Raw genomic sequence first — 12,500 nt, forward strand, 5'->3', positions numbered from 1 at the left:
GCGAGATTTTACTCTTATTTGTTGCTTATAGGTAATCCAGTACATAAAATACCTTCCAAAATATGACAAAAAATTAATTTTTACACCCTAGAATCCCATTCATAATAAAAGTATTTCCTAAAAAACTCCTACAGTGAATGATATGTCAGGGTGTGTTTTCGTGTGGATCTTCGCGCGGTTTGTAGTAGTATCATCTGTTCGAGGAGAAAGTGACTGAGACTGAATTGACTTTTTTGACTGAAAGTGTAAGTCTCGCGGCGTAGTTTCTACCCCTTTGATGTCTGTTTTGGCGCTAAAGAGTGTGTGAAATAAGTGCGTTTCGCTGTATCTAGAGAGAGGAGCGCGGAGGAAGTTGATAAAGAGTGAGAGAAGTAAGTTGGTATTTTTACATAATATTTTTTTTGTTTTTGTTTTTCCTATTTCAGCTTTTGGTATCAACTGTACGCCAAAATTGTGTGCTTATATACAGGCTTCGTTGCGATCTTTCAGTATATTCTAACATCAGAAGAGGGATTATGTGTCGATAGCCAAAGAATGAAATAAAACGAATCAGATTTGTCGATGTTTGTGTCGAAGGAAATTGAAAGTTATTATATTTACGTGAGCTTTGATTTCATATTTTCCCCTTCTTTATGTTTACATATTTCCAGTCATATTTTTTTCCGTGATGTAATTTTATTAACATTTGAAGCTGATGAATAATGTGATTAGCATACTGTGAATGGGCAGCAAATAGGCATTTTCTACTCTCCCTTTGTCTTTGGAACACCCCAGAAAAAATCTTTTACATAGAATATGCAAAGAATTTGTATTGAATTCATGCAATGTGACTAAGTTGATATTGCAAGAGAAATAGCATCTATGGTCTGCAATACGTCTTGAGAATTTGGTGAGTGAGAGTGAAAGTTTGTTGTTTCCCTTTTAATACAGCTCTCCAGGTCTTTTATTTTTTGTTTCTTTATCCTGGAAGTGACTTACCCAGCTGTCAGATAAAGTACTTATCTGTTGTTTTATATTTGTTTGTTCGTGGTGACTTGTTTGAGGGGAAATGTCAAGAATTTTGTAATATATCCTGTCTTTGTTATGGAGCTAGGGTATCACATCTGTTTTACACTCTTGCACTGTTTTTAATGATTGCAGTTTACGCTGTCAGTGCTTTCTGTTCTTGCTTGGCGCTGAGAGTTAGTAGTAAGAAAAAATATGAATACCTGATATTTTCTGTGAAGAAAGGAATCCAATGACTGTACCATACTATAGAAGTGTTTTTTTTTATAGGTTAAAGAAAAGATGTATATGTTTTAAAGAAGGAAAATGGTATTTTGATGTTAGGTTTATAAATAGGTTAAATATTTACGTAAAACAGAAAACAGCCAGGAGAGATTAATTTTTTTTGTCATTCAAATGATGATGATGTTTTGCAATGCAATCCAGTAGATTTTTATTATCACAATAACTCCCAAACTCCCAGGTTTAGGTTAGGGATGAAAAATTGTGTTTAGGACATGGCACAAAGTGTGTATCAAACACATGCTAAATTTCTGGCTAATGTAGAGTATTTTAGAGGAAAAAGATGTAACTTTAGTACTTTTTGAATATGAGTAATTTTGTGCCCATATGGCACTCAAGATGCAGAGTGATGGTGGTTATTTCTGTGCTAGATAGTGCATTGCTGAATGTCCAGCAAACATCCACCATATATATTCTGGTAGAATTTGCATGGACTGGTTCACTATTCGGTGATAGATATCCATAGTGCATCATCAACTAATACAACCTGATGCCTTGATATATTTTTATTGTCATGTTCATGTAATACTTGCTATGGTTTGCTTTTAATAATTTGATGTGAAATAGTGATGCACAATAAGTGAAAGGAAACTGTATTGTTGAATGATATGCTGATGATGTAAGGCTAATATTGATTGATTGTTTTCTAATAATTGATGTTTTCTAATAATTCCAAACAGATGCATATTGACTATAACAAGTATGCTTAATCTATTTATTATTCATAGGAAAATGTGGGAAACGTTGATACTGAAATTATATTTACATATCAGTATTTATGAATAACTTTCTTATTATAACTTTAACTTCAAAAAAGCTTTGAGTTTGTTGTATGAAGCAGGTTTTAGAAATGTTGCACTCTTGGTGGAAATAAAAGGTAGAGCATATTTGATAAATATGTCAGAAGCATAGTTGAATTCAATATCGTAGTGGCACTATGCTGAATTGTTGCTGTCTATGTGCACTTTATATATATTTTAGCAAGATATTGGTGATTTATTCCTTGGGTGGTCTACAAGCTCTGTCTTGCTTGAATTTATATGGTGGAGGTGTTCTGACGTGTGCTATCACTGAGGTGCTTAGGCCAGTAGCAGATGTCTAAGTGATTGTCTATTTGATTTGCTCACAAACACAATATCCATTTCTGTTGTCTTAATCAGTTTCTGTTTTCACTTCCGTGTATATTCAGATGCACAAATAGGATCTTTTGATTGGGATTGGGATAGATTGGTGATTGGGATAGAATTAAGATTTTGTTCATATCAGTTGATCATAATTAGATTTTTATTAACCCTGGTAACATGTAATGTCCTGTGTGGTTTTGTTTTATGTAATGTCTCTACACATAGATGGCTCTAGCTCTGAAAGTGCCTAGCTATCAAGGTGATAAGTAAGCCTATGTGACCTTACCTGATTTTCTCTCTCCTTGAGTTTTTAGGAAAATTTTGTTTTTTCAAATGCTATTCATATCTGTATTGATACAGATATTAAGTATCATAGTACTATTAAGAAAAGTAATAATGATAATTTTTTTTTCTTTTCTTTTTTTTCAAATGTCAAGGAATAGGATAAATGGGTGAGATAAGTAGGATTAGTAATTGATTCCTTGGTGACTAAGCTTTTGTGGAGCCATCTATGTGTAAATATGATTAATAAAACAAAACTTACAGTGGGCATCTCATCCATAGCAGCAAATGTAGCTCATTGTTTGATTAGATTCCTCAGATTGGAGAGGAGAAAATGTCTGCAGGATGGTTTGGGTGATAAAGTTGAATGGAAATAAGAGTTTATGTGATTTTGGCAAGATGGTCTTGTTGCTGAATCATATTTTTTTATTTTCTTTTTTCTCTTCCTTTTTCTTTAGGGAATGAAAGGAGCTCTTCAAGAAATACTGTTATTGTTTTTACTGTTTTCACATTCTTGATCCAGTTCTTCCACCTCTGCCTCCTCTTTGTTGTCCTAATCATTCACATTGCAGTCGTAACTTTTTGATTTTGGAGCTGTATTGCTCTTTTATGTGTAAATTTGTAGCAGTTTATTATTTGTTTTAGAAAGTTGATTTTAATCTGATTTTGAAAAGGAAACATTAAAGTTGGAAGTTAGCCAATAGGCCCTAAGCACACTTTCACACCCTATCATGTAAAACATTCTGTTAGGACAGAAATGTGCACTGTCTACCTTGGTTTTACTTTATTGATTTACAATCATTATTATTATTGTTGTTTTGTTGTTTAAATAGCTCCACAGGTTCTTACCAATAGTGGTTTTGGAATCAGTTTTTAGTCCTCGTGTGTATGGAAGGAGTTTTTCACAGTTATTTTCTTTAACTGTTGTTGTCATTGTTGTCATTGTCTTTATTATTATTATTACTATGAATTTTGTTATCAATATTAATATTATTAATATGGATATTGTTATTCAAATAAAGTTAACAGTAACGATAGTAATAGATATGAATATTTTATTTTTACTAAAAGTGAGGTAAGTAGATGAAGTAATGTACATCTGGTAATTGACTCCATGGTGACTACTTGCTTGCAGAACCATCTATTTAGATATGCTAAAAAGATCCTACTTTTGGTGGTGGTCTTTGAAATCTTAAGTGTTCCTATTCACACTGAGAAAAACAGGTGAGAGTCCACCTCTCTCCCTCCCTCCACTCTCTCTCTCCTTCCCTTCCTAATCATACAAATGTACATTTTTTCATTTTGCTATGAAAAAATAAAGAGCGTTTTATTAATATCTATATCTATTCTACGCCGTATAAACCTAATAGTAATAACAAAAAAATAAGATTCAAAGAATCATCATCGTGTGAACCAAGAGTTCCTTTTAAGTTGTAACATACACACACACACAAAGAGACCAAAGGCCCCATCTTGCACTCCTGCCAAGAACAGAGTAGGTGAAGTGCACAAAGGGGTAGGCACAAGAGGTCCTCAACCCTTCACTTATTCCGTCTCCAACCAGGGAGCATTCATATTGTCACTCTTGCCCTTTGTGTTTTGGCGTTGCCTATTTTTGTCACCTTCAGTGGGATGCTGGTAGGTCTGTTTATGCTTGCTTAAGTTGCATTTCAGAAGAGGTGTTATTCTGGTCTGTCTATTGTTGTCCTTTGTTTTTTTTCTGTTGGTTTAGTATTGTTCCTGGATTTGTTGGGGTTAGAGGTTAATCCATGTCTTGATTTTTTTTCTTCTTTTTTATTGATTACCGTAAGGAAAGGCTGTAAAAAGGTGTATATGATTATTTACCTCCTGATGTTGGTTTATTTATTTGTTTATTTATTTTTATATCTGAATTTTGTGATGTGCTCTCTGTTGTAATCTGTTGTTTGCTCATTTGTTCATAGTTCTCATATGGTAACATATTTCCATTGTCTATTGTATATTGGAAATATGTAATGTGAAAAAGGGAAGAAAGTAAAAAAGAACACTTTATATGAATCAATCATGTGATTTATAGTAAGGAAGCATGACTACCACACCAAGGTAACATGTGAGTAGTATATTAAATGATATTTTGAAGGTGCATGAACAACCATTTATTTATGCATACCACACAGATAATTATCATTGGCCTGCTGATTCTGCTTCTTCGACACAACAGCCAATTAGAACTCAGGTTTTATTTAATAGTACAAGTAATTGTAGTTGCTACTGGTATCTTTCTAAGTGAGAGTGTTGTGCAGGAATGTTTTGAGGTTAGGAGTAAGCCTTATTTTAAGAGCTGATGGTCCAGAGAAGACTGTGTAAAGTAAAATAGAGAAAGAGTTTGAGTACTAAGCATGTTCATAAGCAGAAGCTGATGGCAGTGGTATAATACAGCTACATTGACAATTGAAGTAATGATTATAGAATGTGATAAGTGGTGAGGAATTCTGTTCTACAAGTGAAAATAAATTCCAAAAAGACATTAGTGGTAACAACATTGAAATGAGTGATAATTTGGAATTTAGGAGGGAATAGTGAATGGTTCCAGTGAAATTAGTGATAACATGGAATAACATGGAGTGAACAGTGAGTTTTTCCATTGAAATTTATGATAGCATGGAATTTTTAAGTGAAAAGTGAGAGGTTCTAGAGAAATTAGTGATATCAAGGAATTAAGGAATGGACAGTGGGTGGTTCTAGGAAAAGTGATATGAAGAAATTTATAAGTGATAAGGGAATGGTTCTAGGGAAGCTAGTGATATCAAGTAATTTATGAGTGAGCAGTGAATGGTTCAGTACTACCTGCTGTGTGTGGTTTGTGGTTACCTGTAGCCAAGAGTGATGTCAACCCTTCTCCTATGCCTTTCACACAAAGGCCATGGGATTTAGATATCTCTAATTCTAGAGAAAGTCCAGTAGATTATTTTAACTGGCTTTTGCCTAAGGCTTCATTGGGGAAATAGTAGCTACAGTGAATAGAGGACCTGTTGTGAGTATTTTGTATAATGTGTATAATGAGTTTGAATGTCTTATTCAGAAAATAATCCAGAAATTAATCACAGTGGTTATAGTGGCATTATTTGCCAAATTCTGAATAACTATATATATAAAAGCATTACCACAAGCCTGTATTTTTTTTTTTATGTGTGCGTCCATGCTTGTGTGTCTGTGGGTATGTGTGTGTGGGTGTGGATGTGTCTGTGTGTGGGTGGGTGGGCAGGTATGTAGGTGTGTGGGTGTATAGGTGTGTGTGCGTGTGTGTGTGTAAAACGGGTATGATTTTTATACAGCATATTGCATATTCTTTAGCAGAAGAAATAAAAAACCAAGGAATATTGGCAATGAATGAACTTGGTAATCAGTAGCACAACAGTATCTGATACTCATTCAGATAATCTTTTACCAAGTTCAAATTTCTGGTAACTGAAATCATACCCTTGTGGTCGGTCTTCCTTACTACATTTTTATCATTTTGTTTTTATGATCAGGTGTTTGTGATGTTTCTTGCTGGTTTCTGAGGAAGAAAGTTCTGTGCATTGGAGTTCAGCTATCTATTGATTGAATACTCATCATTTTTAAATATTGCAATATTTATTTAGATTTTTCCTCCTTTTGCAGTTTGATCATGACATAATGGATCCTACGGTTGCTGAATTGGTCGAGCGATGGAGCTCGCTGTACAAAGAGGGCCGGTTCTCCGCCCTCAATGTACGAGAGTATTGGCGTGTGAAAGTCCCGGAAATATACTCACCACAGGTATTTTGTTATAGTTATTGTGATGTCTTGAAAAAGCGCTATTAATTTTTGCTGAATTGTGTTCATATTTGGCAGTTTGATTACTGAATTAATGTTATGATATGTGTACTTGTATGATCATGTAAGGCATTATTATTATTTTCATTATTATTATTATTATTATTATTATTATTATTATTATTATTATTATTATTTCTATTATTATTACTAATATTATGATTATTACTATTACTATTACTGTAACTATTACTACTATTACTTTTATTGTTATTATGATTATTGATTTTAATTTTTTTGTTATTGCTGTTATTATTATTGTTATTATAGTTTTTATTATTGTTATTATTGTTGTTGTAGTTATTATTATTGTTATTGTTATTATTATTATTATTATCATTATTATTATTAATTTTCTTCATTATTATTATTAATTTTCTTTCTTACCATAGTTCTCTTTTTTTCCCCCCCCTCCACATTAGCCAAATTGCAATTGCCTCAGGATCACTTTCGATGAGGAATTGGCGCAAAAGATGCTGTTTGACCCCCTTGAGAGGTTCATGTGTGGTGGTGATCCATCTCAAGTATACCAGGTAAGCCAGTTTTGTAAAACCCCTGAAGATATTAGAGATACGAACCACTTACTTGCTACTGTTCATACAGCCTTTGAGATACTTAACCCATTCATGCTGGATGATAACTTTTCACATCATGGCAAAAAATTCATGTATTCTGGCTGATGTCAACCATGTCAACCCTAACTGTTTTATTTCTTGACAGATGGTACGGCAACTAGACACTCCTCCTTCTCTGTGTGGTAGAGTTTTTAAAAATGGAGATCCCACATACGGGTGCAGAGACTGCGGCATGGATCCCACATGTGTTCTTTGCGCTGATTGTTTTAAGAATTCAGCACATAGTAAACATAGGTAAGTTTTTATTACATCTGCATTTTAATTGGTATTTAATTTGGTTGTTTCTTTGTTTTTAATGCATTTTTGTCTTTATTCCTCTTGATTGTTTGTTTTCTTATGTCTTGGTTTATCTTTCTCTGTTATGTATGTCTTTTTTGCCTTCAGCCTTTGAACTATGAGATATGCCTTTTTTTTTCTTTCCTTCTTTCTTTCTTTCTCTCTCTCTGTATTGAATGATTATCCTTTTCTGTAAGATATATACTAATAGTATAGCAATGATGATAATACTGTAGTTACAAATATTATGATAGATTTTTAAAGTATCTTTGAATCATACATTTCATATTTTCATTAATTCTACAGGTACAAGATCAGTACGTCTTCAGGCGGAGGATACTGCGACTGTGGTGACCGGGAAGCGTGGAAGAGTGATGTATTCTGTGATATTCACATTAAGGGTCAAATGGCCGAGCAGTCTAAAAATCCTTTGGAAATGATCCCTCCTGATTTGGTAAGTATAACTTGAGAAGATATAAGATGTATAAAAAAGAAATTTGTGTCTATCTTTGTTTGTGTGCACGTGTTCAGTTGTGTGGTTTAGTGTCTGGATTTACATACATGTTTCATGACTTGATTTGAACCCACAAAATTGTAAAATTCACTAATGAGAAATGTTATAGAGTAATAGATAGACTAATAAATTACATGATTTGTTTATATTAATCTGTATTATTTTCTTCCAGATTGAGAGAATCCATTTGATATTTGACTGCATTTTGCCTTATGCTAAGGAATTGCTTACCTATGAGGAAGGCTTCTCAATACCGAAGGATCTGGAAATCAGGGAACAGGACAGAGAACCAACCAATCTCTCAAGCTTGTACGATAGCAAAGACACATTTGTCACGATGTTGTATAATGATGAGACACATACGTATGATCAGGTAAGTTCACTAAAATCGCTCAGTGGTTTGACAGTATAAAGGGAATGTCTTGTGTAGATTAGGGAGGAACCATTGTAAATTGTCGTCATCTCTCCCGCTTCTCCTGATGTAGTCGAAATCATGCAGGTTACAGAGTCTAATCTAATATCAGGAAAACTCTGGCTTAACCTATACACATCCATGCACATACATGTACAAACATACACTCACTCACTCACTCACTCACCCCTTCACTCACCCCTTCACTCACCCCTTCACTCACCCATCCACCCACCCATTCTCTCTCTTAGTCTCTCACTCTCTCTCACTCTCTCTCACTCTCTCTCACTCTCTCTCACTCTCTCTCACTCTCTCTCACTCTCTCTCACTCTCACTCTCTCTCACTCTCTCTCACTCTCTCTCACTCTCTCTCTTGCTCTCTCTCTCGCTCTCACTTTCTCTCTCTCTCACTCTCTCTCTCTCGCTCTCTCTCTCTCTCTCTCTCTCTCTCTCTCTCTCTCTCTCTCTCGCTCTCACTCTCACTCTCACTCTCACTCTCACTCTCTCACTCTCTCTCTCTCTCTCTCTCTCTCTCTCTCTCTCTCTCTCTCTCTCTCTCTCTCTCTCTCTCTCTCTCTCTCTCTCTCTCTCTCTCTCACTCTCACTCTCACTCTCACTCTCACTCTCACTCTCACTCTCTATCTATCTATCTATCTATCTATCTATCTTTCTCATTATTATAGTTCCCCATCCCTCTCCCTCTCCCTTCCATTCATTCATTCTCTCTTGCTCTCTTTTTCTTTTCTTTTTTTTTTACATGCACCTATTCACTTGGTCTTATATTCACTCTTACAGGATAGTATATATATTTTTCACCACAACGTCAATGTGAAATAATCTTTTTCAAAACTGTATTTTCAGTGAAAGATTTACAATTTATGATATTGTTATATAGCTGATGATAACTGAGAGATCAAAACATATCAATGGAGGAATAGAGAAAATGCTGATTCGTTTTGCGTATATTATACTTGTAATTAAAAAAGGAATGCACTAATTTGTATGGAAACATTCCAGAAAATGAGTGTGTTACACAATACTGTTGTGAATGTATGTGCATAGAGGGGAGGCGGTATAGGGAGTTTATAAGTAGATCTATTTTCCCGATAATTGTAATTTTTTAGAATCATGAATGATACCTGCATTTATATTTCACTTTTAAAGCATTACAAAATTGACTTTATTAAGTGTCAAAATATAGCAGCTTGCATAGTAGCTGAAGAATTGTCAAACAGTCTTGCACTTCTAACCTATCTCTACAGGTAGCCCTGGCCATTCAGTATGATTCACCAATGTGAGGGGGAACTGCACCCTTTGTTAATGGGGATAAAACAACTCTGAATTTGATCTTTTACTGGAACACTAGAGTGATTGTTGGTGATTTAATGTTCTTTCCATTTTCTACAGGTTATCAGCACACTTGAGCGTGCCATTGATTGCTCACAGAAAGATGCAGTAGCTTTTGCAACAAGTATTGACAGAGAAGGTCGCTGTATTGTGAGATGCTCATCCTTCCAACAGTGCTCTCAGACAAAGAATGTGATGGAAAAACAAACTTCAAGAGGAAGTGGACGGCCACTGAGAGTGCAGGTTTGTAACTTTCTTTGTATTTATTTTTATTTTTATTTCTATTATGTTTTTTTTTTCTGCTTTTTGAAGGAGGGTTTCACATTCTTATGATTCATTTCTATAAATCCAGGCTAGCTAAAAAGCCAAAAGATCTAGAGCATGGCTGTGCTTGCCATGTGCAGGCTCACTACTTTTCATATCGTATGTGTTGTGATAATTTCTTGGTTTGTGACATGTGACATGTGAGGCCTAAATAATGGAGTATTAATCACAGTAATAGATAATCTGAAACTCTTAGGTGTAACCCTAGATTCACTGTAGCTCTTTATATGGCTTACCATAATAATGATCATGATAAAGATGGTTTGACATACATGGCCTAGGCTAGATAGCCTTTCTTAGCCTGGCTTAATAAACATGCCAAGTGGAGGTAATGTGCTAAATGAATCAAGGGAAAGGAGAATTTTGTTTACTTGATATTTAGTCTGAGAACTATATTTGTATACCATATTGTCAATATGACTGAAAACTCAAGTTTAAAATTATTTGTCTACAATTACATCTTCTCTTGTATATATGTATTTTCATATCAGTAATTGATATGTATATGTTGTATTGCTAAACATTCCTACTACCTATAGCTGATTCATTTAGCTCATACTATCCACAAACTTGCTAAGAGTGGCAGCAATTCCTGTTCATCTCTAGCCATCCTTTCCCAGTAATGCTGTCAAGGCTAACCTCTCCTCTTACTAACAACTGCTCAAAGATGTCTCTTAAATTTGATGCATCCTCTTCAAATGTTCCTACAGAGTATCAGAATATTTACAAATATCCTTCAGCAATAAATTAGTAAAGCATTTTTTCATGTCCCAAGTTCTGAAATATGACGAGATGGTTTTCATTCACTGTTTCCTTTGTAGGTGATGCCAACTTATGTCATAGCACACCAGATATTTGCATCCAGGCTGTTAACTTGGCTCCACAACATTCTTGAATCAGCTCAAGCTTTCAGGCTGATCTTCAGTGAGATTGTTAATAGGGTGAGTTGGAAGGTGATGTCTCTGCAATTTCATATTTTTGAATTCCCATAACAGCACTTACAGTACTTACTATAAACACATTGCAAAAATTTGGGCTTCTGTTTGTGGAAAGTTTGCAGAATCCATTATTAATGTGTGTTATTTTGCAGGATGGAGGAAGCATTGTTGAAAATATTATCTGGACGGACACTAAGATGTGGAAGACAGCACGTGTGCAGTGGCATAGACTATTCATCTCTGGCATGTTGATGGACCAGGAAAGCAAGAAAATGTTTGCTAGAGTATGTGTTAACATTCTGTTGTCAGTATTTGCTGATTCTTAAGTATGTTTACAAGAATTTAATTTTTTTTTAGACCACAGTACTATATTTTCCATGTATTTTGGTTATACTTCATAGTTCCTTATTTTCTCATACACTGATATTATTTTGAGCATTTCAACAGAATCCCTTTACAATATATATTTATATAAAAATTCCTCTTGATTTTCATAGACATTCACCAAAAACTACAGCAGAATGATGAAAGACTTCATTTTGGATGACCACGATCATGCAGTCTCTGTGGCCTCTTTGGGTGTTCAGTTGTTCACTATGCCCACCATTGCTCACATGTTGGTAGCAGAGGAGGATGTGCTAGCTCGCTTGCTGAACACTTTCTTGTCAGAGTGTGATAAGAAGCTGAAAGACAGTAAGTACTTTTGGATCTAATGTGTCTGTTTTCCTAGAATTTTTTTGTTAAAAGTTGCAGTTATGATACTAAGGTGATCATCTGCTGTTAGTGCCAGGAAATTTGCATTAATTTGTAGGGGGGGGGGCAAATAACTTATTCACAATTGATCAAAAAGACATGAAAATTGTATAATGATAAACACTAAGCTCTGTCATAAACTGTCATCTTTGAATTTTGTAGCTTCTTTTTTATTTTTTTAGGTATGTTTCCAAGTTTGGCAATATCACCCTACCCCAAAAAGCCTATGCATATCTATTTTTTTTTTTTTTTTTTTAATTAGATGGCAATTTGTCATGACAAAAATCAATGTAAATTCGTGGCATCCTATGGTACATTTACTCTCGTTTTTTATTCTTCAATACTAATTTTACTGGTGAAAAGAAATCTCAAAATGTGTACTATACAGTGAAAGATGTTGAAACCAGACTGGTTATTTGGTTGGTTGTATGGAACCTTTATAGAATTCCACAATTTTGGGTTTCTTCAGATATCATTACTAGATATTTATGGTAATTTTGTATGTAATTGATACTTGTGTGATAATGTTATGGAAAATGATAATGATTATGTATTACTGATAGTTTATATGGGATCCTTTGGTCCATTGGAGTCACTGATACAATTTGTATCCTGCAATATATTTTTCATATTTGATAACCTGAATGGATTTTGAATGATACACAGTGTAACTAAAGCAGACCAATAAAACCATATAAGAACAAATTTTTTATAGGAAGCAGTCAAACAACAGAGGGGGATGATTAGCTAATACAGCATACAGCTTCTCAT

General features: G+C 34.4%; 1 protein-coding gene across 13 annotated transcripts in view; it reads left to right on the forward strand.

Annotated features, from left to right (window-relative positions):
- Ubr1 (Ubr1 ubiquitin ligase) overlaps positions 1-12,500 on the forward strand; it is a 66,329-nt gene that overhangs the window by 5,074 nt on the left and 48,755 nt on the right. For 3 of the 13 annotated variants that reach the window (XM_070129703.1, XM_070129708.1, XM_070129713.1), the window contains exons 1-10: positions 145-245; positions 6,336-6,473; positions 6,953-7,063; positions 7,251-7,399; positions 7,748-7,895; positions 8,128-8,328; positions 9,775-9,957; positions 10,860-10,979; positions 11,129-11,260; positions 11,474-11,669. In XM_070129703.1, coding sequence (XP_069985804.1) covers positions 6,351-6,473; positions 6,953-7,063; positions 7,251-7,399; positions 7,748-7,895; positions 8,128-8,328; positions 9,775-9,957; positions 10,860-10,979; positions 11,129-11,260; positions 11,474-11,669 — 1,363 coding nt within the window. In that variant the 5' untranslated portion in view covers positions 145-245; positions 6,336-6,350. Of the gene's footprint in view, positions 1-144; positions 372-4,225; positions 4,332-6,335; positions 6,474-6,952; positions 7,064-7,250; positions 7,400-7,747; positions 7,896-8,127; positions 8,329-9,774; positions 9,958-10,859; positions 10,980-11,128; positions 11,261-11,473; positions 11,670-12,500 lie in introns of those variants that run through there. The other 10 variants (XM_070129702.1, XM_070129707.1, XM_070129710.1 and 7 more) reach the window with 5 other exon arrangements.

This window comes from Penaeus vannamei, chromosome 14 (genome assembly GCF_042767895.1).
Source record: "Penaeus vannamei isolate JL-2024 chromosome 14, ASM4276789v1, whole genome shotgun sequence".
NCBI lineage: Eukaryota > Metazoa > Arthropoda > Malacostraca > Decapoda > Penaeidae > Penaeus > Penaeus vannamei.